The sequence below is a fragment of the Bactrocera tryoni genome, chromosome 4 (assembly GCF_016617805.1).
Source record: "Bactrocera tryoni isolate S06 chromosome 4, CSIRO_BtryS06_freeze2, whole genome shotgun sequence".
Lineage (NCBI taxonomy): Eukaryota > Metazoa > Arthropoda > Insecta > Diptera > Tephritidae > Bactrocera > Bactrocera tryoni.
This window is the reverse complement of record NC_052502.1, coordinates 71,001,343-71,028,680: the sequence shown is the minus strand read 5'-3', so window position 1 is coordinate 71,028,680 and position 27,338 is coordinate 71,001,343. Positions and strand designations below refer to the sequence as shown.

General features: G+C 37.6%; 5 protein-coding genes across 8 annotated transcripts; 3 read left to right on the top strand and 2 right to left on the bottom strand.

The window, feature by feature from the left end:
* The first annotated feature begins 176 nt into the window (after window positions 1-176).
* LOC120773501 lies at window positions 177-18,814 on the top strand. 3 transcript variants are annotated; one of them, XM_040102452.1, is made up of 6 exons: window positions 177-352; window positions 456-522; window positions 2,057-10,400; window positions 11,065-12,165; window positions 13,568-14,052; window positions 16,258-18,814. In XM_040102452.1, the coding sequence occupies exons 1-6, from the start codon at window positions 183-185 to the stop codon at window positions 17,794-17,796; spliced, it is 11,706 nt and encodes a 3,901-aa protein (XP_039958386.1). In that variant the 5' UTR covers window positions 177-182; the 3' UTR covers window positions 17,797-18,814. The 3 variants fall into 3 exon arrangements, with proteins under 3 accessions (XP_039958386.1, XP_039958385.1, XP_039958384.1); XM_040102451.1 differs by having other exon boundaries at window positions 2,042-10,400; window positions 13,571-14,052; XM_040102450.1 differs by having other exon boundaries at window positions 2,042-10,400.
* Window positions 14,733-25,705, bottom strand: LOC120773505 (exopolyphosphatase PRUNE1). 2 transcript variants are annotated; one of them, XR_005705167.1, is made up of 4 exons: window positions 25,622-25,705; window positions 25,312-25,567; window positions 15,166-15,251; window positions 14,733-15,101 (listed from the first exon to the last, which is right to left on the bottom strand). XR_005705167.1 is itself a non-coding variant. In XM_040102457.1 (3 exons), exons 1-3 carry the CDS (start codon window positions 25,664-25,666, stop codon window positions 15,235-15,237), a joined length of 318 nt encoding a protein of 105 aa, XP_039958391.1. In that variant the 5' UTR covers window positions 25,667-25,705; the 3' UTR covers window positions 14,733-15,234. The 2 variants fall into 2 exon arrangements, 1 of the variants encoding a protein (XP_039958391.1); XM_040102457.1 differs by having other exon boundaries at window positions 14,733-15,251.
* Window positions 19,404-21,846, top strand: LOC120773504 (protein NipSnap). The gene is made up of 7 exons (XM_040102456.1): window positions 19,404-19,687; window positions 20,441-20,512; window positions 20,609-20,788; window positions 20,896-21,064; window positions 21,123-21,247; window positions 21,304-21,446; window positions 21,512-21,846. The coding sequence occupies exons 2-7, from the start codon at window positions 20,463-20,465 to the stop codon at window positions 21,658-21,660; spliced, it is 816 nt and encodes a 271-aa protein (XP_039958390.1). The 5' UTR covers window positions 19,404-19,687; window positions 20,441-20,462; the 3' UTR covers window positions 21,661-21,846.
* On the top strand, window positions 22,679-24,484 carry LOC120773502 (60S ribosomal export protein NMD3). Its single transcript, XM_040102453.1, has one exon. The coding sequence runs from the start codon at window positions 22,840-22,842 to the stop codon at window positions 24,391-24,393; it is 1,554 nt and encodes a 517-aa protein (XP_039958387.1). The 5' UTR covers window positions 22,679-22,839; the 3' UTR covers window positions 24,394-24,484.
* Window positions 25,668-27,266, bottom strand: LOC120773503 (transcription initiation factor TFIID subunit 8). Its single transcript, XM_040102455.1, has 5 exons — window positions 27,022-27,266; window positions 26,674-26,960; window positions 26,467-26,614; window positions 26,264-26,392; window positions 25,668-26,205 (listed from the first exon to the last, which is right to left on the bottom strand). Exons 1-5 carry the CDS (start codon window positions 27,161-27,163, stop codon window positions 25,946-25,948), a joined length of 966 nt encoding a protein of 321 aa, XP_039958389.1. The 5' UTR covers window positions 27,164-27,266; the 3' UTR covers window positions 25,668-25,945.
* Window positions 27,267-27,338: the final 72 nt, after the last annotated feature.

The following is a 27,338-nucleotide window of genomic DNA, read 5'->3' as shown; positions in this document are numbered from 1 at the left end:
ATGGAAATCACTCACTTTTATCGTGTAGTCGTATCGTAGTCTGTAGTTATAACCTTAATATACCTAGAAGTAACAAAACTCTTCACATAACCAAATGCTAACCATTTAAATATTTTTTTATTTTATTTGCAGCCAAATGATTTGTTTATATTAGATATTCAGTTTTATATTTGCAATAAAAAATGGCTGATTTCGATACAAAATATAAAGAAATGCAGAAATATCTGCCGTTTCTACAAAATGTCATCGAAAAATTGCGTAGCAGCTCCGAACAAAGTGATGATAACCCGCGCAAGGCGCAATTGAAAAAAATGGAGGTGCTGCACGACCTACTGAAGAGCAACAGGAAAATGTACGTTGCATAAACAAAAAACTAATAATACGAAAAGCCCGAACTGTCGTCATTAAATATGTCAAAATATAAAAATGATTTTTTTTATTATAAAAATTTTCAGGTTAAAAATGGAGACTTTACTGAAATGTGAAGGATTATTAATAAAACTGCATAGCAAAATGGAAAGGGTAGGTTCAAGCTAATTTTTGCTAATTTTAGTTTTTATAAACGTAGCTTTCATTGATTAGTATCTTTTTTGTTGTATTTTTGAAAGGTTTTATTTAATAGCAATCGTTTGCATTATCTATCACACTTAATTTTGTAATTGCAGAAGCAAAATATGTATGTTTTATAGTAATATAATTATTAAGTTTATAGATATTAAGTAAGTTCACACCTGCTTAAAGTCCTTTGCTGAAAAATTTCGTAAAAAAGACTCAATCAAAAGGAGGGTGGGTCAATGAGTATCGTAATACGTCATATGAGAAATCCATTGCAGTAAAATTTCCGACTTTTAACCTCTGGGAGTATTTGTTATTCCGAAATTAAAACATAACAATTAAGTTACGCTGATAAAGAGGGTCTAGATGATAAAGATGCCATTGAATGATGATACTACAATAAAGAAATCAGCTGATAAATAATATAATGAATGATTCAATATTGATATCATTGGCCTCAAAAAGTGAAGCAAATGGGTCTGGTAGTGAACGAGGGCAAGACGAAATTTTTCCTGTCATCAAACAAACAGTCGTCGCACTCGCGACTTGGCTTCCACGTCACTATTGACAGTCATAACTTCGAAGTCGTAGATAATTTCGTTTATCTTGGAACCAGCATTAACACCAACAACAACGTTAGCTTCGAAATCCAAATCAAAATTACTCTTGCCAACGGTTTCGGACTGAGTAGGCAATTGAGAAGTATTCTTTCGACGAACCAAAACAAAACTATACAAGTCGGCATTACGAGTTTTTGAGAGAAAAGTTCTGTGGAAGATTTATGGTCCTTTGTGAATTGGTAACGGTGAATACCGCAGTCGATGGAACGATGAGCAGTACGAGATATATCACGAAATTGACATAGTTCGGCGAATTAAGAGACAGTGGATACGCTGGCTGGATCATGTCGCCCGAATGGCTGGAAACACCCCAGCTCTGAGAGTATTCGACGCAGTACCCGCCGAGGCAAGCAGAGGAATAGCAAGACCTCCACTCCGTTGGAAAGACCAGGTGGAGTAGAACCTGGCTACACTTGAAATCTCCAGTTGGTGGCAAACAGTGAAAAGAAAGAACGACTGGCACGTTGTTGTAAACTCGGCTATAACCGTGTAAATTCGGTGTCTACACGAATAAAGAAAAATGAAGGAAGAAGGTAGCCACTCAGTCTCAGATGGATGGTTCCAAAAACAGCACGAATGTTGTTGTACACCAATACTCATACATACGTACATACATATATATAATTAAGTTTTCTAAAATGTTTAGCCATTTATTCATGAATATTGTAGACACGTATTTCCATATTAGGGTAGCTGATAAGAATCTCACTTTTATCCTTGTAAATATCCATACTAAATTCACTATATTTTTTGATTTCTACATTTTTTTTCATTTGTATTCGTTTTTCATGTTGCTTGTAATTATTTCGTTCGGTTAAAAAACGCACACATCCCTACTATACAAAAACAAAAAAAACAATGAGCAGATACCCTTTTTGCAGAGTGATAATGAAACTTCCAAACCAACTAATCAAACTTCCAACTTAAAACATAAAACAACAAAGTCAAATACAGAAGTGCCAAGTGAAAAAAATACAACAGTGTGTAGTGTTGATATAGTTGATATAACTGGACCCGAGAGTCCGCCACCGCAGCCATTGGAGGAGGAGCCACCTGTAGAAATACCTACAGAGAGGCGTTGCTCACCAGTGAATGATATAAAATCATCAAAATCCGAACACCGCGATAAACACAAACACAGTTCAAAGCATAATGAACGTAATTATCAACATCACAATCAGCAGCAACAGGGGCGCCATCACTATCATACTCAATCACATGAGCAAAGTCATCAAAAAATAAATCTTAATAGAACTGTGGATAAAAGTAAGGAGCATTCAAATGATGCATCCAAAATTTTTCATAGACGCCGTACGGGCGCGGAAAGTGCGACTGATGCAGCAAATACAATTAAAGGTAATAAATGCCAGTTTGATCCGCTAAGAAATCGCGATCCGCGCGCATCGAATGCATTTGCCCACGAAATATATTCACCCGAAGAATGTTGGGATGACAAGCCTGGTACAAGCTTTAATGCAAACCACACTACAGTTTCAGCCACTCATGATACTCCCAATAATTTACGTGAACAGTCATATCATGACACGATCTTTAATTTTAAGAAAAATGTGCCGAAACCGGTTGAAATGTTTTCACGTGTACGCAATCTTGAACAGCCAATTACTGTATCCAACAGAAGTGCAACCTTTTCAATACCTATCAAAGTGCCTACTATACCGGATGTGCTAAAAAGTCCACCATTGTCGGCTAGCGATATCTCCGACTTACTCAATGAGAGTGGCGGAAGAGGTACACCAAGTATCTCAGAGATTGGTATACGACGCCCAGTAAAGGCCACAGTTCCTAATAACATTGGCACAACCGATCAGATATCGCTCATGGAAGCTGCAACACTGGATAAAGTGCGCAAAAAATTCGCAATTGTAACGAAAAGTTCACGAGACAGTCCGGATGTGCCGACTACAACTACGCCCAAAGATATAGCAACACCTTTGCCAAAAGAACGTATAGCTTTAAAATATAATCCACACCCGCGGACAGAGCGTAATACATTATCGGTTAGTAGTAATAGCAGTTGTGGTAGCGATACACATGTTGCACAACCGGTTGATCCACGTTTGAATTACAATCGTTTCAATAACGCTGGGAATAATTTGACAGTGATCAACTCGTCAAATCCATTAAACTCAGCTGCGCCACATGATCCCAGGCTACGGAATGCCGCTGCTACAAGCATGACTTCCACCCTGTATAAACAATCACAGAACCCACAACTAAAGCCCGCATCTCTGCCGATTCAGCCCCAATCCACAGTTGTGTCACCACAGATCAATCCTCCAAACATCAAGCCCCCAGTAAAACAGTCCCATATACCCAGTTTATTAGACGTTAAGGTGACGGATCCACGCGTGCCGTACAATGCAAGCTTCCCAAGCACACCAATGGAAGCAAGACAACACGTGGCAAATAATATGCCAGTAAGTCAAACACATGCAGGCATATTTTCCCGCAGAGATTTCCCCATAAATAACTATGGCGGTGTGCCGGTACCAACTTCACTAGAACGGTCCACGGTACAGAGAAGTAAAAGTGGTTATAGCAGTGAAGAAAACTGGGACTCGGATCCGGATACCCCAGCTGTAACAAAAACTGTCATACAGTCACAGCAAGCTACACAAATTCAACCATTTATTGAACTTGTGAAGGCAACGGATGGACACGTGGATACAGGTACTCGAACCACCAAACCACCTTTGCTACCTACACCGGCATTCGTACGCACAAATAGCGGCAACGGCTCAATGCCGCCGCACATCGTAAACCCACATTTTCAGCAACATTCCCATAGTGTGCCCCAATATTCCACTAACTGCAAGTTTAGCGCCTTGTTGAACGATAAAACAGAGCGTTCGAAATATTTCGAATCGAAAAAACAAAAGAAAAGTGCACCACGTACCTATGTTGAGTATAAACAGGCAAAAGCGCGTGCTGCTGCAGAAGATGCGGCCCGGAAAGCCGCCGCTGAGACCGCAAAATCGCCAAATGTCGCAACTAAAGATATTGGTGAAGTGAGTGCAGTTGATAGCAGTGTGTTGGCGAAGCTTTCAGAACATCCACCCGTCGCCTCAACATTGGATAAATTATATCGTAGCACAGACTTTACTAGCACCGAATTTCCCAAAGCCAAAACTAGTTTTAAAATACCAAAGAAGATTGTCGAAAAAGTGTCAGAGAAAACCGAAGCAGAGCCAAAAGCTGTTGTTGAGAAAAAGGGAGATATTAAAAACAACAACGAGTCTTTAGCGCCGGAGCAACCAAATAAGAATCAAATTATTAACAAGACGACAGCGGTGTTCAAAGCCAAAGCAGAGAATACTGCAACTGCAACACAAGACGTTAAGAAGAAAGCTGAAAAGAAGTTGCAAATACCAAAGAAAGTGCAGGGCGGTGTCAGCGCTAAGAATGAGGGAAACAAATGTAATAATAAAGAAAGTGCTAAAAAAGAAAGTGTGGATACAAGCATTAAAAGCAGTGAAAAAGTGAAGAAGAAACCTGCAAACAAGCGTGTAGTGCAAGCTAATTTGCAAACAACAACAACAGCAGTTGATGCAAAGACAGAAATTAGCGATGATGCAACCAAAGATGTCGTGGAAAGCATCACGTCTAAGACTTCCAAAGGAATGGAACTAAATAATAAGATTTCACAAATTAATGCCAGTTCTTCCGAAGAAGCAGTAAGTATTACGAATGAACCGAAAGAAACGAATGAAAATAAAAATACTGCTGAGGTTAACGCCAGTATTGAATTAGCTACTAATAATAAAGGTGATTCCGATAAAGTCAGTACACAGAACCTGCTTTTGAAGAGTGTAGCGAAAGCCGAATTTAGTGAGGCAAAAGATATGCCAACAAAGGAAGACGAGAGTGTATGTCCGTCAGCAGCTTTGTTTTTGAAAAGCCTACGAAGTTTCGGGAAACCTGCGCGTATATTAAAACGTCGTAATACCATGATGGTCCATGGTAGTTTACCCGAAGTAGACAAAGAAAAAATTTTTCCCATAAAATCATTGGTTTACGAAGACATTCAAGGAGCTAAAGAAGAAGAATTGCGGAAAGAGATTGACGCTAAAATGCCCAAAAGTAACAAATGTCTCGCTGAAATCTTTCAAAAAACCGATGATAATTGCAAGGTTTCAACACAAAATATCATTTCCGGGAAACGGCGTACACGCACGAATGTTAATTTCAATGAAGTCCAACGGTCATTAGAAATTTTTAACCACAAGCGGCGCAGTGAGCCGTTGAAGCAGCCAGTCGAGAAGGCGGCACCAGCAGCAATAAAGAAAAAGATCTCTCCTAAAGGCAAGAAGGGAACCAAAGGCAAGATGACGCATGAGACCAGTGTCGATATTACGTGTGACGAAAAGTTAGCTGAAGCTAGGGACCCTGAACAAGCGATTGTAGCGAAGGCAGAGAAAAAACCAACGAAGCGTAGAAGCGTCAAGGTTATAAAATGTGAACAGGCGTTAGAAGCGAAAGAGCCTAATATCGAGGAAATTGACGATACTAAAGAACCAGTTAGAGAAGCAGCCACGGTAAATGTAGTGGAGAAGTCGGTTAAGCCCATCAGCAGAATTGGTACCATAATGGATGAAGATGCACAAAAACGTCATCTGTTGGAGAGCTTCGTGCAGGATATACTAAATCCCAAAAAGGACAAAGCGCAAATATTCAGTTTGTTATCACAAATATTGAGCGAAGATAACCTAAAATTCGTAAAAGAAATCGTGGAAAGCGCAGCCGATAAAACTGCAACCCCAAACGAAGAGGTAAACGAGGAGGTGCTTGAAGAAGAAAACAATATAGCGCCATGCGACAACGAAGCACTTACGGTTAATAATGCCGAGGAAACAACAGTAAATAACAGCAAAGCAATTGTGTGTGCAACAAAACCGACTAAAAGCAAAGGAAAGGTAAAGAAAAAGAACGAATTAGATCGTCTAAACGAAGATATACGCACGATGTTCATCAGCCAAGGCGTGTTGACGGCCACCGGTCGCCGAATGTGCACTTTAGTCGCTGCAGCCGAAGAAGCAAACAAAACCGATGTCAGTGTGAATAAAAAGCCGCCTACACACGAAGGGACGGAAGACGAAGTAAAATGTAAAGCATCAATTGCAGAAGCCGGCAACGAAGTGCCAGCAGTACCGCGTATACGTAAATCCAAGGTTGTGCTAAAGCCTATAGATCTTAAAGAATTTCAAAAATGTATAGAAACTGAACTAGTTGATGCAAGTTCTGACGCGACGCCACCAAGAAAAATGCCTATACTCAAACCGCATACACCCATAAAACAATCCGAAGTTGAAGATGATAGCGATAAATTAACTGAGCGACCGCTGGCTAAAAAAATCAAAATAGATATCGACGTGAAGCGGGTGAAGCCCGGGCCGAAATGTAGTAAAAAACAACCGATTGTCTTATCATCCGATGACGAAGAAGATAACAGTGATGAAAAGGTTATTCAGCCTCTGACGGAGAAACCCACAACTTCTACCAATGCTAAAACGAAATCAACGCTGATAAAGAATACGAATAAGGAATGGCATTCGCAATCCAAATGGGCTAAATGGTGCGTATTGTGCGACATCAAAATAAGCTATCCCGCCACACATTACATGCGGCAACACGAAGAATTTTACGCTGCACGTTTGGCACCCGAAATATTGGAAAAACTTAAGGCAGGTCAAATGACCAAGGCTCATTTTGGTGTAAAAAGCAAGACATTAACATCCTGGTTCTATTGCTGTCCATTTTGTTTGGAACATAAACGCATGAAACAGACCAACTGGGTAGAGCATATAAACACGCATACGGGTGAATACAACTTTGAATGTAGCAACTGTTATCAACCTGGCGCCAAAAGCTGGCAACTTGAAAAACACATCAAAACGAATTGCCTTGGTGCGACAGTTCTGTGCAAGTACGCGTTGCCAACTGAACCAGTGCTGCGTATGCATGTCTGTCAGCTCTGTAATTTCATACAGTTGTGGAGACAGAATATAGACAATCACCTCGTTACGCAACATGATATTGAAAAATCGAAAGTCGACAAAATGTGTTATACAATTGAACTGTTCGATACTAGGGATGTGAGAATAGTCGATAATGCGAGTGCGGTGAAATTGGAAACGAAAATAATAAACGAAGGTTTAGTTAAGCTCGACGACTTGGAGGATTCAACCACGGAAACCCCGCTAAAAGCTGACGCAGCAGAAAAGAGCAAAGATGAAAGTTTTGACAGCGATGATATACCGATTGCGCAAAGCCTACAATGTAATCAAGTTGCTGAAGCTAAAAAGATCGCTGTGGAGCGCGCTTTAAGCTCCAATATATTCGTGCCTACACGTGAGACGAACGAGTCACCCACAATGAATAATTTTGCACAAAGTTTATTTACAAATGAGCAAGAAGCCGTTGGCATAGGTTGCACGGCTGCGGCTGTAGGCTCTAGTAGCATATCGATTGCTGAACGCTTAACTCAGAAGTTCAAGAGCATACAAAGCGGTAAAGCGAGCACAACGGCCAATGCCAGTAAGATCTTGGAGATACCAAATGCAACTGTCATTACCAATAAGGTCCTGGAAACACCAAATGCAACTACCGCTGAAGCAATAGAGCAGACAGGGCTTACGCAAAGTACAGTTGACGAGTCTATTGCCGCATCGAGCAAGGAATTCGGCAGTGCAATGGGAGAAAACCGGTTGAACTCATCAACCGAAACGGCATTCTCCACAAACGATGTAGACACAACACCGGACGATGACCTGCCGACGTCAGGTGAAATAGTAGCGGCTGCGACAAGTGAGCGTATAACCGATTCACCCATTGAAGACGACGATGACAACTGGGAAGATATTGAAATTACAGAGTCTGCGCCAAGCACTACGTCATCAACGGTTTCAGCGGCCTCAAGCACAAATAATAAAGGAGGTAAAGCTAAAAGTAAGAATGTGTTGCATAAGCTTAATCGACTGTATGCAACGAATAATAAGCTAAAGAAGAGCTTGACTTTAACTATTGGAAGTCGAAAGAAAGAAGATAAGAAGGAGTCGGCGGCTAGCAATTCCGCAAATAAAGAGCATGCAGCGCAGGCTGCTGTCCTAAGTGTAGAGAAAACAAGTGAAACCGCAATCGAGAATTTAGCTACAACCAAAGCCACTTCAACAGACACCGCTACACCCGCAATAATAACTACGGTGGCGACAGTAACGACACCATGCATGGCCACGCCTATGGCGCCAGGCCCCACCTCAATACCGCAACCATGTACACTTGTAGCGCCAGCTACAACTACCGGTGTCATGCCGGAAAATGAAAATATAACTGTAGCTACGACTACACCCCTTAATGTTGAACCAAATCTCGGTTTTCGTCCTTTAATTACAAATCTAGACGACTTGTTGCCCGATTCACCATGCAATGATCCGATAGATCTGGTGCCGGAATTGACACCTATTGAATCGCTGCAAGATCTCTGTGATGTTTCATCAATACTCAATTCCGAGTATATGTCCGATAATTGGTTGACAAATACAACTAATTCAAATATAAATAACGATAATAGTCAGCAGGCTAACATGCAAGAGGCTTTGGATTTCGTTAAAGAACAACAAAGTGTACAAAGTAGTGTCAGTACGATCGCTCCATTGATGACCTTGCCGACAATTCAGCGCATACAAAATATCGGCTTTTCGAAGTCGGTGGAAGATAACACATACAAATTTTATTGTCTCTCCGACAACTGTACTTTTCTCTATTCGAGTGAGTTGATTGGACTGGAGAGTCATTTTAGTTGCGAGCATGCGCAAGCTACTTGGAATGGCTACTGTTACAGCTGTAAAGCCAATGTTGAGTGTGGCGATGCGATCGCAGATAGTATATTACCACTTTCTACCGAACTAACTCACTTGCGTTCAAAACACTTGATTGCCATGAGCACTGCACCCATTTTACCAGTAGTAGAAGAGTTGCGGCAACCATCTAAATCTAACTCCCCAGCGCTGGATGAAGACAGACCACGTATTAAGATTAGACGCTTGACGGGAGACTGCCTTTCAACAACGCCAACACCTATCTCAAATCAAAGCTCGAAGTCAGTTTCGACTTTTGATGAAAACGCACAGCTTGTTGAATTAACACCCGCAGAAACACGTTCGACATCAACGATTACAACTTCATTCTTAAATCAAATACCAACAGCCGTCGGGCAACCAACAGCTGAAAATAGACATTTTGAAAATATTGGCGTCCAACCTAATTCTTGTACACCTAATGTCACAATGCCAAGCACGGACACGCCTTGTCAATTACAAATTGCCAGTGTGGTTAGTTTGAAGGATAAAAAATACGCCAATCCAGTCGGATCTGCGGGACCGCTACCAGTAATTTCAAATGTCTGCAGTTTAAATTCCCGTTCCGTATCGTCACCTGTTAATAATGTCGGTTCGGTTTGGGCCCAGCACATAGTGGACGAGCGTGCCGAACTGGAACGCTCGGCCGCTGAGTCTATGGAAGTATCGCGTATATTATCCAGTAGTCACGCGAATAAACGTTTAGAGAGTAGCACAGAAGTGAATACAACACGTGCTGTTACTGATTCACCTGAACCACAAGTGGTGGCAGAAACCTTGCCAGTCGCACAAGCCACTAGCGGCAATTACCTGATAACCCAAACAGTTTCGGCGCAATACGTTGAAGGTCGCTTAGGTTTCAATATATCGATTGCGAACAATCCTTCAATGTGCTCGAGCCGTTCGGACTCGGGTAGCAATGCCAGCACATCGTCGGCTATTGTCGCAACAGTGCCACAATTTAAATGCATGGCGAATGGTTGCAAATACCAGACGCGCTTACCCGTAGCCATGGTCGATCACTTACATTTCCACGATCGGCAGAACTTTAGCGCACAACGTGAATATCTGCGCTGCTCGCAATGCACATTTTTGGCCGAAGATGTAGATGGATTTGTGCAGCACACAGAACAAAAACACGGTATGTTTATGCGTAGCTCTACGAATACCGAGACTGTGGGGGATACAGCCGGTAATACAGACAGTAACGGGAGTCAGCAAAATTCCGTTGGTAAGACAATTACAAGTAAGGATACCAATAATAAGCAAGATCAAGGAATGGTTCAAACTTTCACACAAGAAACATGGGAGACCGCTTTGAAGGAGATTGTCGCTAAAACTGGTGTGCCAGGTAAATATAATTATTTATTTATGTATAAGTGAAATAATGTTCTAATATTGGAGCACAGGTTTTTTCCCTTCCACTTTAAATGTTACCATCTCCACATCATTCTTTTGATTTTCCGAGAATATCCTTCTACAATAAGTCTGGTTCATAAGATCATTTGCTCAACTAACTCCTACTACGAGTAGTACAATTTACAATGGTATGGTTTCTGTCTAATAAGTCTACGGTAACCAGGAGTTCTAGCCTGTTTTAACTCTTATAAGATTTCTACTTGAATTTACGCATTTACATTTTTTTTAAGAGATTTGAACATGAGATTAGTTTCACATCCATTCCCCACATTTCGTGCACCTTGGGTACCTCCGATTGGAATGATGTACGCATCTTATCCAAGTATTTAAGCAATTAGCATATCTTCTCCAGATACATAACCAAACACAGCTCTATTTTCTGTCTCGATCTACCGCTCCACTATATGTATGCATAAGTTCAGTGGTTCTGGTACCCAACCAAACTCGATTATGCTGAGAAAGAGAATGTTGGTTGAAGTGTTATACTCGTTTGTACTACTTTTGATGAGTTATAGACTTAGTTAAAGAAAATATTTATTTTTTTATTATTATTGTTAGAATTGAAGATTATACAAAAATAACATCACTGTTTTCAGACTCTAAACTTTTCCGCTGCACTGTTGAGGACTGCAAAACTAAATTGTCAGATTCCAGTTACTATTCACATGTTGTTTATCATTTATCCACACTTGGACAAACCAATATCCATAACCGTACATTTAAGTGCCCACACTGTAGAAGTGTCTATCATAAGCCACAAAAGATCAAGGCTCACATCAAAACACACGGTGTGCACAAATACTTTTGTTATCTCTGCACCCAAACCACCTTCAACGTCGATCATATGTACAAACATTTCGAGGAGCGACATTGGCGTTCCAAGAAATTACGCTCCACACCGTTACCTTACAAACAAGGTTCCACTACAATATTCTATGTGATTTTCACAACTCTATTAAGTAAATATGAAATTCAACAATTTCGCGAGAAATTAATTGCCGAGTGGCAACGTAAAAAATCGAGCGCACGCACACACTTCAAGCCGAGTGAAATCGGTTTATTACCGCTGACGCCTATATTTGGTAAGGATTTGAATTGTGCCATTTGCGCGTATAAGACAAAAGTGCGGACAAATTTGTTGCGTCACTTGCAAATGCACACCGACGACAGTAATAGCGGCGCACAGCCTGTGGCCAATGTGGATCCCGTCAATCCAGTGCCATGCCTCAATTCAAGTGAGAAACACTTCGATAAAATGACAAATTTAGCTTCATCTTCATTAGTCGTCGGCAATACGACTGCCAATGCCACGAATGCAGCAAATGGCGGCGCTAACAGCAGGGGTAAAATAGCTTACGAGTATGTGCCGGATACGAAGCGTTTCACTTGTGGTGTCAGTAATTGTCAATATCTAACAATATCAGATGACATATTTCGTTCGCATTTAAATGCATTACACAGCGATATTTCGCTTTACAATTGTCCACATTGTAAGGAAGAGATTTGTAAACGTGGTTTGTCCATTGACCGTATTTTGGGCCATTTACGATTTCACGGACCGAAATTGTATATGTGCGACAACTGTGGATATATGCATTACATGAAAACAGTGGTCGAAAGGCATATACGACAGCACGATGTACAACCGCCGCTATTCGTGAAGATTATCGAATGCGATCGAACAAAAGATAATGCAGGTAAGTGAAAAGCAAACCGTTATAATACATACATACATATGTACGTACATGTTAATATGATATGATACATACTATGTGCATGGTAATTGACTATGAATATGTGAGAACATAAAATGAAGCGTACTAAACAAGTGAGATTTGAGCAATAGGATAAATAATTACATACTATAAATAATAAAAACAATACTAATATTAAATCAATTAAAATTTATTGAGGTGAAGACGAATTATAATATGTCAAACAATTATAACTAGTGAAAAAATAAATAAGAATGAAATGTAGTAAAGAAAATTACATAAAAAAATATTATTATAAGTGAAATAAAATAAAAAAATTATTATCATTATAAGAAGTGGAATAAACTGAAAAAAATATATTATAATATTATAAATGAAATGTAAGTAACAAAATCTTAATGAAATAATTATAATAGTGAAGAAAGTGAGTGCAGTGAAACTAAAAATGATAATTGGAATGAAGTAAAAAAAGATAAATGATATAAAAGGAAAACAAATTAATTACAATTGAGTGTAGTGTTCGAAAATTATTAAATTATAAACAATTAAGTAAATTTAAAAAAAAAAAAAATAATCAGAAACAAGTAAGGGACAAACCTAGTGTGGGAGCCTGAAAGAGCGATTTTTGGGCAGAAAATAAAAAACATTACTATATTATTTGTTTTAAAGGTTGATTTATATATACATATTTTAAGATTTCACTATGAAATTTTTGAAGCAGAAAAATACAATTTTTCTAGTTACACGCGAAGTTCCACTAGAAGATATCCGTATCGTATCTAAAAGTGGCAGCGTTTAAAACACACAAGTTAAATTTTACCCTAAATTTTGGTTGCTTTCGCCTGCCAAATTTTGATTTTTTATTCGGATTTAAATTTAAATTTTACGTTTCACACTAGGTGTGCCCCTTGAATATGTTTTAAAAAAATAAAATGATGAGTCAAAGTGTAAAAATACCTACAGCAATTTGTTGAAAACTTCTACAACCTCACATAAATGGAACAATTTCAATTGTTTAAATGTTAGCTTTTTCTTATGTGATGTTAAACTTAAAAATTAATAAGTGTGAATTAATTAAAATGGGCAACCAATATAATATTATAAAGAAAAAGTTTTAAATAAGAAGCATCAAAACTAATAAATTTGCATATAAGTTTAAAAAAAATATATGTATGTGTGTACATAATAAAAAAAACTGCAAAACTATACACAAAAATGTAATATTTATCTATTTTTTTCATATGTGACAATAACAAAATTTTACTAAAACAATTTCCTACTTAAATACATATAAAAACGCTTATAACGTCTCATAATTTATACCAATTTCCCCATTTTTTCATTTTGTTTACTTACGTGCTTCATTACGACGCTAAAAATCGAGTAGCCACGAATATCGATAACATACCAACTCCCACATCGATAGCGCAACCAGTCGCTGAGACCGATACACTGAAATCCAAATGTAAACAAAAATGGACATGCAATTTATGTGGTCACAAAACAATGACACAACAACAAATAATGGCGCATACATCATCACAACATTCGTGTAAAAATCAATATCAATGTATGCATTGCGTATTTAATGCAACCCAACTAGTACAAGTAATGTCACATGTCGATGAGAAACACCCGGGTAAGAAGCGTGAAGCGCGCTATGTCTTTGAAAAAATGGAGGGGAAAGAGGAGGATAGTAATAATGTAAATACGATTGATACACGCCCGCTCTGGCAACGGGACGATCCCACACGCGTACGTCACATACGCGGCATACTAATGGAAGATGAAGAGGAGTCAGAACGTTATAGAAAGCGTTTACGCTTGGATGATATTGACGAGATAGTGGAAAACGATGATGGCGATGAGGTAGGTGTTTAAGTTTTCTCGTTAAGCAAATAGTCGTATACGCTTTTAGTTTTTAAAGTAAGATAACTTGAAAATTGAACTGATGCAATATTTACTATAATAGTATTTTAGTGTACAAGAAAACATAACTTTCAATAGATTTTAACTCAAATAAAATAAGGTATAAGAATATTTATTTATTTATTTTATAATGTTTTTTAAATAATAAAGCTTAGTAAATACAAATTGGTGTATTCATTTGAATATTTCGCTAATAAAATTTCGTAAATGTAAATGATAGTTGACTAACATTTTAAAACATACTTTGTACGACAATGTTTGACATACATACATATGTACATATTTATGTGGATATATATGGATTTATTTCATAAATTTGGGCTAATCACCGCCAATGCCACATAAAGTAAGTAGGGCGACAACAACAATGTTGCCATTTATTCCATAAATTAACAACTTAGTATGTAAAAAATTGCAATAGTACATACATATGTATACTTATATAGTAACATATCAACCTTTTCTCAATTAGTTCGAAAATCGGGTAGCTTATACGGGTATACTTCTTTCAGTAATATTTGATTATATTTACGGATATCTATACTCTATCCGCAATACTTGTATAAAGTGAACCAAAAAAACATGAGATGTGTTGACTTTGTTAAACTTAAACTTCTAGCTCTTAAACTATTTTAGCTTTTAAACTGCAATAATAAATCCGTTTTCGCAACAGTCGGGTCTACTTAACCGAAATGGATCCGGATTTTATCCGTCCAGAGACTTTCAAACCGGCAGCATTCCTCCAAATTACTTCAGCAATGTTTTCGCCGCTACAATAACAATTCGCGAAATTTGTCAAAAAATCTGATAATAAAAAACTATTGTTAAATTCAAGAAGACTGGTGAAGTTTGAACGCTTGTTGGTAGTGGAAAGCCCAAAAAAGCCCAGCCTGACATTAAAGTTGCTCGGAATATCAAGGAGTACCCTTCAATATCCGCTGTCGCTATCGCCAAGAAGTTTGAGGAAGCAGGCTTTGCAAAGCTAGGCGCTGAAAAATAAAAATTAAAACAAAATTTATTGCAGCAGCTACACTCTATTTAAATGGTGGTTACTGTTTTGTTCAGGATAGCGAATCGAATCAACGTGAAGAAAGCTGCCACATCCTCTCCAGAGACAAGCCTTCAATTCAATTGAACACCTGTAATGAAGACAAAGTTACAATAGTGCAAAGTTAATAGCAACAATTATTTTAAGACTGCTCCTCTTGAACTTTCACGAAATTTGGTGCTTTCTTATAGAAAATTGCAAACCGTGATAGAGACAAAGACACATAAAAAGTATTAATTTTTCTTAAAGAGTGTTGTGATGCCAATCAATGGAAACTGTACTTGTCTTCGAAATGGAGTTATTTAGAATTTTTTTAACTTTTTTGTATGTACATACATATATATTTTTTTAATTTCAATATTTTTTTGAAATGTAATAAAACGGGCTTTTTTTCACTTTACTACTTAAAAGTTTTAATAGTTTAAGAGATAAGTCACTTCAAGGTCAAAACATCTCCCTCTACAAATTTGTTTTGGTTCACTATTCATGTTTACACTTATTTACATACATAAGCATGTGGAATTTTCTCTGTTAATTGTCAAATGCTTTCACATATTTGAAGTGAAAATGTTAATGAGGATTGCAATGAGGCTTTGTACTGCTGGAAAATTATTAGTACTTTCGCTGAGGGACGAAAATTTAATTAGATTTACTGATTTATTGAATTGAAACGCAGATATAAAGAAACTAATGCTTCTAGATGTCAAATTCACACTAAGCTTACAACAGAAATATGTAACTATTTATTTATCAGCTGCGTTCCGGTAGTACATGGTTCAAAGGCGCATAAAAAATGTGTGTGCTTATAAAGTTGACACATTTTTAGTATGGCGGGCTAGAAATACAAGTTTCAGTATTTGTTGTATTCGTTTTGATTGCAAATCAGCTGTATCAACTGATTTCATTGAGTGCACATTGCACCACCGGAACACAGCTGCATATAAACTTCACTTTCTCGTAATGCATGCCAATTCTATTTTTGCGTAAAATTTACAAAAAAACAAAAACGCCGTCGACGTAAAGCAAATTATTGCTGTTGATTTTCAAAAGTTTATATAAAGTGTATATTAATTTGAAACTTACTTCAAAATTTTCAGAATATAAATTTAAATCAATTTGGACTAATGTGCTACTATTGTTTTGCGCAATGCGCAAGCCCCAAAGAACTCTTTGAGGCACATTGGCAAGCAACGGTCTGTACGAAATACGATGCAAAGAAACCAATGCGCTTTCGCATTAGCACACAACTTAAATGCGCGCATTGCCTTTCGTTTGTGGGCAATAGTCTACAGTTAATGGAACATATGAAGGTGATGCACAAGGCAACCAAATATTTAGCCGCAGATCCACACGCCACTGCCGCTGGTTTAACCTGTGGCCATTGTCCGTATCGTGGACAAACATTGCCGCATTTAGCACAGCATACTGCGCGTTTACGCCATAAACCGTTCGACCTGAAAACCATGTCGGTTGCACAGCTAGAACAACTTAAAGCTATCGGTACACCCTTAAGCTATGTGCAATGTCTTAGTTGCATGGAACTGCTGGCGGATCAAAGTGCCTTCGAAGAGCATGTTTTGGAGCGCGCCAATGAGTGTGATATGAAATCACAAAAGATCGTTAACAAGCTGATCTATGCGTGTGCGTTTTGTCCGTATTCATCACAACACGAAATGGCTGTATTACGTCACATGATCGATCATTACAGCGGCTTCAAGCGTTGTTGTTTTTGCACACAGCCACAAACAACATTTAATGGTTACATGCAACATTGCTACTCGGATCATCGCGAGGAAATCAAAAAATTCTGCACAATCTATACCATTATGGAAATTAGTAAATACTTGCAACAGATGCTGTTAATATTCCCAAATGGTCTAACTATCGACTTGTACAATCTGCGTTTAACGCACTGTCTAAAGGAGTACGGCAACAAGCATATAAAGCAACTATATGAAGAAATACAAAAAACTTCACAGCAACCGCCTATACCACGCCTATCTCTCGGACGGCTGGTTGCAAAGAAATGCAGTGAAGCAAAAATATCTTCAACAGTAACACCACAAAGCGCATCTGCCTCGACGGCGGCCGCTTTACAGCTGGCGGGCAACAATGTCAAGGACTTACAAACTGTCTTCAAAGCGCAAAAAATTATGAAACGTCGCAGCACAATTGCATTGGGCAGAGATGAGACTGCAATTACACGTTTTACAATGAATGCGACTGCGAATGATGTTACTGCAGCGTGTCTATTTAATGGCAAAAAGCGCAAGTTGCAACATAACTTGGATTTACTGCCACCACCTGCTCCCATGTTTACCCCCACAGCTGCCATTGACAGCATTGATAACGATCCGCTAAGTGTGAGCGACAATGAAACGACGCAAACAGAGTTGCAACCGTTTAGCTACTACGGGCAGACACCCGAACCAGTGGATTTGAATAAAGTATTCATCAAAATCGCTGCTGCCAATACCGTGGAGACAAGCATCAATATATCTAAATTCAAATTGCTGTACAATATAGCGCCGCGTGTCCTGGTGACACCAACCGATATGACAAAGTACCGCAAGCTTAGTGTAAAACGAAAGTATATTAAGCCATGTCCGGCGAGTCACAAAATCAGGTACGCTTGAGCGTTGTAAATACATATACTCCTATATACGTACTTATGTAGTATATAAAGTTAATTATGAGATTAGCCTCACTTTAATGTGACTATGTGGTTTCGTGATAATTTTAAGCAACTAAAGAACCATATTACAAAGTTTAAAAGTATTAAACTACCCGTAAATGCATTGGAAGGCTAACAAACGCTATGGCTGATACCACGTATAAGCAAATAGCGAGCAAATGTGAAATAAGTACTTTAAAAAAGTTACTTACGTAAAAAACTTTGATATCATTTAAATTCCTATTTTTTATAGTAAAGCGCCAAGAAAAGACTTACTTACTGTAAATACAGCCTAGGAACTGATTAATTATAGTGATCCTTTAGAAAGACATGAAAGTAATGCAATTATATTTAAGTGTAAGGTATCGTGATTATTAAAAATTTATTAATTAACAAATATATACGTATCTTAAATATAAAAATATGTGGATTAAAATATGTAGGTACATATCAATAAATATGTACATACATTCAATAAGAGATGAAAAAAAGTCGTTAAAAAGTTTGTAAAGCTGAGTTGGTAAACATTGTTTTTGTTTTCTTATATTTATAATTTTGTGTCTAATTAATTTAATTGTAAATACGTATATCGCAAAATCATAATAGAAACATTTATATATACATACATATGTATGTACATATACATATTTATACTTCATGTGCCGTTGCTGATGAATAAAACTGAATTGAAATAAAAAATGAAAAGTTGGTTTGTAAAGGTTTCTATTCGGGCTCTTAAAATTTTTCGAACAACCTGAAAACAGATTATTCCAAAAGCCGGTTGAATAGTCGTTCTATTCCAATAGTTGCTCTGCTGCAAGAAAAATTGTTTATAGGATGGAAAATGTCCATAGTACTGCAAAATTTCTATAAACTTATACATATGTACATAAGTATATGTAGAAACATTTTTATTTGTTTCATTAAAAAAATTAATAAACGCTTCGCATTCGAAAGACGAGCTGTATAGCTGAAAATTAGCGGTTAATCGAGTAGTTGACGACTTACGACTATGCGGATACTCCAAACCGAATATTATTCGAATAATGCTCTATTCGGTTAGTCGATTAGTCGAACAGCTCTAGTTTGTATATTACTTAAGCCCTAAAGAGAAAAGCCAAAATAGGTAAGCGTTCTTTTCAAATTAATTGTTGTTGTAGTTGATAATGACGACTTTGTATAAATACATGGTTGTGAAATCTGCAAGAGTTAATTTATCCGTTAGAAAAATCACAAAAGATGCGTTCTGTAGTCCTCAAGTCATCTAGCATAACTCGAAAATGATTTTCCTGGGTTTGGTTCGTTCTATTTGCGGAGCCCCAATAGGATGTGGTCGAGATGGCAACCACGTTAAAATTTCGGTTTCATTCCGGTTACTTAGACCTAACTATCGTGGGAACATGCAATAGACGTAAGAAATACTTGTGCTTAATTCTTGAATAGAAACACAATTTATTTTAGTTACAGTAGCTGGCAGCACCAACATTTTCTCATACATGTTCAACTGTCACAGTTGATGGAATGGCACGAATATGTGGTTGGCAACGCCAAACAACTGTCATCAATTATCCCCGTTGTCAATGGTGGAGCAAGAGTGGAGAAAGAATTAAAAGCAAGGGTGAAGTTTTTAAAAGCAGCAGAAAAAGTGGAGAGCTCATAGTAGAAGTTTATGCAGTCGTTTAATTTTCATAATTTTTTCAGTTAGTCGTTTATTTGTACTTTGCTTTGAGTTTAAACAATTTTATAGTTACTACTGCTGTGAATTCTAAGCTCTATCGCCGCTATTGCCACAGTTTGGTGCTGTAACCGCACAACGACTTTTCCTGCATATACGGCATTAAATAGGGAGAAAGGTAATTGAAATTAATACAAAGAATACCAAACAATTTATTTGCGGCACACACAAATGTATGTACATAAGGACACATACTACATAAGTGTATGGTAAAGCAAAAATTATTAGTTTTTTGTTTTCTGGACAAATTGCGGCGCATTTGGTTGTATCATTCCAAGTGACAATGGATTGCATGATTACTGATAAGCCAAAAAGTTTGCCAATATATAGCTAATACAAAACGGCAAATACAATTTTGCCTAAATCGGCAAAACCCTTCAGTAGTTTTGGCATATGTACACAAGTGTGTGCATATTTGTTAAAATAATTTCTATATTATGCACGGACAAAAATAGACTAATGGAGGAGATGTACAACAAAAGCACTGCACGTCCCGAACAAATATCGTCAAAAATCAGCAGAATTATAGCATATACATATCTACATACGTACGTACGTAAGCATATATAGCGCTGTTTTTTGTTTTTTTTTATTTTCTCAGATAATTTTTGATGCCATACGTGCTGATATTACGTACACATATTTGCTACATATATACATACACCTATATAATCTTTTTTGGTTTTTCGATTTTATTTGTTATGCCGCTGATTATGAGAATCGAGGTGCAAATTAGAAAAAATTTTATAACTGAAGCAAGACCGGCATTGCAATTGATGGCTTTTTCACTTTAATTTGTTGTTTATACTTTCAAAGACTTAGTTTTAAAGGGCTTATTAAATTTTTTATGAATAAAATTTTTTTATTGCAGATTTTAATAAACAAAAAGCAAAATGATTAAATTAAAGAATTTATCGAATGTTGTCAACAACACAACAGTACGGTAAGTGAACTCAATTAAATACGTTATTTGTTGCTACCTTAGTAATTTATTTGTATAGAAGATAAATAAAATGTACTAATTGTTGTTATTATATAGTGCCATAGCTACCTCAGCACCACTCAACGAAGCCGACTCATGGTTTTCCAAGTTGTTGGTGCGTAAAATTGAGCCAACTAAAGAATCGCACAGTCGAATGCTTAGTGATAAGGAAATCATTTATGCCTTGCATACGCACAATGTACGTCCCGGTTATATGGATGATTATTTGAAAAATTAGTGAGTACTATTTGTGCAATCACTTAATTTAATGATGTTCACTGCCGTACATACATATATAGTTATTTATATAAACTTGAATGATTGTTTATTTATAAACAATTTAGCAAAACTTCAGTACAACTGGTGAATGATAAGAAAGCGAATTTGTCGTGCAATTTAGTCGCATCATGGACCGTGCATGTTGGTGATATGGATCAATGTTTGCATTTATGGAAATACACTGGCGGCTTTGAGAAGATCGATATCGCCAAGGAAGATTTGTGGCATGATGAGGTTATTTTAGCTAAATATATATATATTAGGTGAAAAATACTGAATTCTTTACATACAGGAGTACGTGAGTTTAATGAATGAGCGCATAAAGTACTTACGTTCACGTCATTTACAATATCTACTGGCATTTAGTTATTGGCCAAAAATTGAATTTCGTCCAGGCAAACATATCTACGAAATGCGGTAAGTTAGTAAAAGAATAAATAATATTAAATTCTAATTTTTGCATCTCTTTCTAGCTCATATCGTTTAAAACCTGGCACAATGATCGAATGGGGCAACAATTGGGCGCGTGCCATTAACTTCCGTAAACATAACAACGAAGCTTTTGCTGGTTTCTTCTCACAAGTAGGCCGGCTTTACAATGTGCATCATATTTGGTGTATGTATACTGTACTAATTTTAAATTAGAAATGTAAAATATATAGATTTTTATTCCACAAACAGGCTACAAGTCCTTATTGGACCGCAAGGAGACACGTGAAGCTGCCTGGCGCTCTCCTGGTTGGGACGAGTGTGTCGCCTATACTGTGCCACTTATAAAAGATATGCATACACGCATTTTAGCTCCTACTGAGTTCTCGCCAACACAGTAGAGCCAACGTAAGCATAAACCGTATATATTGTTACAAATAGCAAACTTTTTAGTGCCTCCAGCTAATTTATTTTTAAATAACTATTGAGTTTTTGATATATACACACACATAAATGCTATGAATTGATAAAATAATCGTTGAAGGCGTGAACGCACAATATTTAAGCCAACTACAGTAATGCTTCCACATATACATTTCTTTTTATTTTCGAAATTTTGCAATTTATGTGCTAATATATTAAGCTCAAAGTTTAGAAATTATCTCTTTATCATGTACAGTGTTGGCGCTTTTTCATATAAATCGTATAATAATTTAAAATTCAATTCTCAGTGAAATTGGTACCGAATTTCGTGATAAATACTTATTGCATATTTATTTGCCAAGCAAAAGAAATTGTTACACTAAAATCAAAAATTATGAAATTGTTATAAAATCAAATATATTATTAAGAAAAATAACGCATTTTTATTTAAATTGTTCCAACTAATAATTTGTATTCAGAGCTGCGCACAAGTCTATATGGTTTAGAAAAATTGTACGTGCGTACACCGTATAATGTTGAGAAATCAGAATCGAAAATTCCTTTACAGCAGGTCGTCGATGTACTAGGCGCCCATAAACGTGCAGAAAGTGTTTGCGTCCAGCACGGCGTTGCCGTACTTACATATTTTAGTTTATATGAGACGTGCGTTGCCAACCTCTTGCAACGTGGAGACTGAGTTGCCAACTACTTTAACATGAAAAATTGCCAACAACCTTTCAATTTCTTGGCGGCTGGCGCAATAAGAAATATTGCAACTGGAAATTGCTTGAATGCGATATTAAAAAACTAATTTGACACAACAAACCAATAAATTTTATGATATTTCTGTATATGCTTGCTACTTTACTTTCCAATTGAATTTAAACATTTAACATAAGGTGATGAAAATATCTATTGCACCACAATATTTCACAATAATCAGCAATACACTTCTGTAATGTTAGTTGGCAACGCCTCATGTATGTCAATTTCATTTATGTTGACTGCCAGCTGAGTGCATTTCATTTCTGCACGTGTTTCAAAACAAAAGTTTTTAGCCGTACTGCGCATAAAAATTATTTTAAAGCAATTGCGTCACCTAGTTTTTACTACTTACATTTGTTTTCGTTTTTTAAAATTTAAATACAAATCACAACATGGAGTACATGGAACCGTCGTCACAGCCTACAAAAACTACTATGATTTTGTGTTGCGAATGCGGTGTGCCAATTGAACCAAATCCTTCCAATATGTGTGTAACATGTCTACGCAATCATATAGACATCACGGAGAATATACCGAAACAGGCAGTATTACATTTCTGTCGTAACTGTGAACGCTATTTACAGCCGCCCGGCGAGTGGGTAACCGCAGCATTGGAGTCGCGCGAACTGTTGGCTTTGTGTTTGAAAAAGTTGAAAGGTTTAAAAGCTGTCAAGTTAGTGGATGCAGGTTTCGTCTGGACAGAGCCACATTCCAAACGCATAAAAGTCAAATTGACAGTGCACGGCGAAATTAATGGAGGAACCGTGCTGCAACAAGTGTTCATCGTGGAATTCACTGTGCAGAATCAAATGTGTGATGATTGCCATCGTACCGAGGCGAAAGATTTCTGGCATTGCTTGGTGCAGGTGCGACAACGCGCTGAAAATAAAAAGACGTTTTACTATTTGGAGCAGCTGATTTTGAAACATAAAGCGCACGAAAATACTTTGGGCATTAAGCCATTGCATGGTGGTTTGGATTTCTATTATGCGAACTTCAATCACGCAAAGAAGATGGTTGACTTTTTGCAATATATGGTGCCAGTTAAGGTAACCACGTCCAAACGTTTGATTTCGCATGACATACATAGCAACAATTTCAATTACAAATACACATGGTCTGTAGAAATAGCGCCCTTATCGAAGGATAGTGCAGTTTGTCTGTCAAAGAAGTTGCGCCAACAGCTGGGTAATCTTTCGCCAGTTTGCTTGGTGTATAAAGTTGCTACCGGTATACATCTAATTGATCCAATGACTGCGCAAATATCCGAGTTGCCAGGACAGATGTTCTTCCGCAATCCTTTTGAGGCGCTGTGTGATCCGAAACAATTGGTTGAATATGTAGTTATGGATATTGAACCCATCATGGATAAGGATCGGAAACATATACCCGGCACAGGACACGTTTCGTTCCGTCACGTCTTATGCGATATTTGGGTGGTGCGTTCGTCCGAGTTGGGCATAAATGAAAATACGATACACACACGTTCACATCTTGGTCATTTGCTGAAGGTAGGCGATTCTGTAATGGGCTACAATTTGGGTGAAGCGAATTTGAACAACACTGAATTCGAGAATCTGTCTGCAGATCAAATCCCTGATGTGTTGCTGGTGCGTAAGTGCTACGCTGATCGTCAAACACGTTCGAATAACCGTAATTGGAAATTACGTCATTTAGCCGATGAAGCAACAGATGAACGTAGCAAACATGACTTCCATGAATTCCTTGAAGATTTGGAAGAGGACGTAGATTATCGTAAACAGATTAACATTTATCGTGATGCTAAAAAGGCACTGCCTGTTGATAGTAATGATAAGCAAGCCGCAAACGATAGCGTGCCACATATTACACTAGCAGAAATGTTGGAAGATCTAGCTTTGGACTGTGAAGATGATGCCATGGGTGAAGATAATGCTGATGAAGGTGCCGGTGCCGAAGAGCTTTGAAGAATTGGTTGTTTTTTATTTTAAATGAATTTTTTTAGAGTATGTAATAAAGAAAATTATATGGTGAATATTGAATCCGTTGCACAAACTATTTTGGCGTTTGGTCTAAAAGTTGTTTCACCAGCGGTAAGACATGCTTACGTGTCGCTTTTATGTTGCCCATTTTATAGAAACTGCCGTTGAGAAAATTGCAATTTTCATAATGATGTAAACACAGCGCTGGCTCGGTGGAATGCAAAAGCATTTCACCTATTTTTTTGCATAGTTCATTGCATTTGAAGTCTATCAAACCAATATCACGTTGCACGTTGCCATTTTCGACAAACATACCCATTAAAATAACGATGGCAGAATTTGTCTTCTCTGCAAAAGCTTTAACCGCATTCGCCGCATCTGGTTTGCCTATGAATTGCTGCACTAACATTGGAAAGCCTGGTATAGCAATATTCACACTATCATCACCGTTTGAAAGTATTTTTAAGTCTTTCCGTAAAAGTTGCATTGATGTTAAGCTGCTAATATCGGCGCGCGCCGCCACTAGAGCGTCGAATAATTTTGTGCGCTCTGTTAAAGGCTTGCTGTTAGGTGGCTTACTCAACAATTCTTCAAGTTTTTCACAGATTTCGATATCTTTTGGTGTAGCACGATTTGCAGACTCACTAAAATTGACTGTGTCTAGCACTATAGTGCTACGCAACAATGTAAAAAGTGTTTCACTGTCTGTATCTTTAGCTTCAGGCGTTAACATAGACTTAAGTACTTCTTCTGCTATTAACGTTGCACATGAACCTACTAATTCTATATGTAATTTGCAAACGTTTGATAACTGGGCATTCTCATCAAACGTGCGATGATCAAAAACTTCCAGGCAACGCGAAGCAAATGGGCTAACATGGTGATCTACCAAAATAAACTCACTGCGTGTTAAATAGTCCTCTTGTAGGTCATCGCGAAAAGTTAAGTGCTCGTCGCCAATTGCATGTTGTTGGAAAACGTAATTAACTTCAGTTTTAAGCGCATAATCGCGACGTGGTATATTAAGGACTGGCAGAAAATTAGGCGTGGTGTGTCTACTGGCGACATTTTGTTGGTGATAATGGTAGGCAAGTGTGACTGCACACACGGCGGAATCCAAATCGCACGACTCATTGCCCAAAACAATGCAAACGGGCTCCTAATGAAGCAGTCATTCTACAATGTGTTCATATAAAATTATCAATATACATACTGTCGAATTCACAAATCTGCGGCTTTGTTTCAAAAAATTTAACATATTGTTGGAAAATCTACTTCACTTTTTATTAAATATATAACTATCCTTTGATTAAAGGAATTTTTTACTCTTTTGTACGCAAATTCGGTACGGTAACTGTAAACAACACCTGCCGGTAGAATAACAGCTGATTGAAATTCCTAAGCTGTCATTTAGCAAAATGTGACGGCGTCATTTTAAATGTAAAAAAAAAAAGATCGCAAAGGAAAATATTTGTTTTTGTTGTTTGTACTAAATTATATGCTTTTATCAACGCATTAAATAAATAAATATTAAGGGCTAGTTACCCGCACCACTACTTGTCGATGAAGCAGTTGCAGTGGCGACAAGCAGTGCGGGATCTGGTTTAGCTCGTTTAGGTAGTGTTGCTGCCCTTAGATATGGATTATCTATGTTTGGATTTTCTAAAATAGCTTTATTGGTCGTTGAGTTAGGCTTGATTTCATTTTCGGGCTTAACATCTTTTTCACTTTTTGTATCAGCTTTTATTTCTCCATCACCCTCATCTTCGTTACCACTTTCATTTTCGTCATTGTCATCTAAAAAGGAAAACACATTACAACACAACACAATTTAACTTTTCTGCAATACGCTTACCCTTGGATGTCACATCTTCCGTACGATTTGCCACCAAGTAGTGATATTCCAACTCTTCGAAATCAAATACTTGATCTGTGGGATTCAATGCGGCCAGATAAGGTGGGAATGCGGGTTTGCAGGCAATTACTGTAACATTTGTTTATATATGATTTTCATTCAAATTTGGACATACATATATAGATTTTAGTGGTTTTACTCACAAGGAAACATATTGTCTTCATTGTCAAAAAGACTGTGCGTTTCAGATGTTTTTGACAGGAATTTGGTTAAAGCCTTTTCAACATCTCTTTTTTGGTTAGCTGCTTTTTCACGTATAGCTTCGTACTCTGTCACAGGTTGTTTATGCGTCTGCGAACGTGTGAACAAAAATTTAACCAATGTTTGGTACAATATTTGAACTTATTTACCGGTGTTCGCACATATGCGTGCGGGTCGGGCAATGCAGGCAAATAGTTGGGCACATGAGGTGGATGTGAAGATTTTGTGCCCGCTTGTAGTAGATTTAGTTGCTTTTGTTGCGAAGCTTGTGATGGCATTGGTATGATCTGACGACCATCACGCTTAGCAAAAGCTTCAATACCCTGAAGTGATATGCCCATGTTGACAAGTGCTACAATCACATCACCAATTACAGGTATGGTGCGTCCAGAAAGCTCACAGAAACTTCGTGCTGATTGTCCCACTTCCACAAGTACTAGAATAGATAAATTGCTTTAATTCTTTAGAAATAGTAAATAATTGTAAAAAAAACTCACAGCTTTGTAGCATTTCAGTAAGCGTTTCCAGGCACTCCTTGTCAACGGTGTCAAAACCTTTTTCCATTAAAATTTGTGACACCGCCAAGCTTAGGATTTTGCGTCGTGGATTGGATGACTGTGTGGAATCGGCTTTATCCATTTTGAGTTTTGTAGCTTACTATTTTCTTCAACTTGCAATGAAGTATTGCACTTTTGTTTACAAAACTATTTCAACATATTCTGCTTCTTTTTACAGACACAAGTCACAATAGAAAACTGGTTGGTATTGCCAACTACATATGTGTAATTATTTGGGACACAAGATGTTTTGTTCA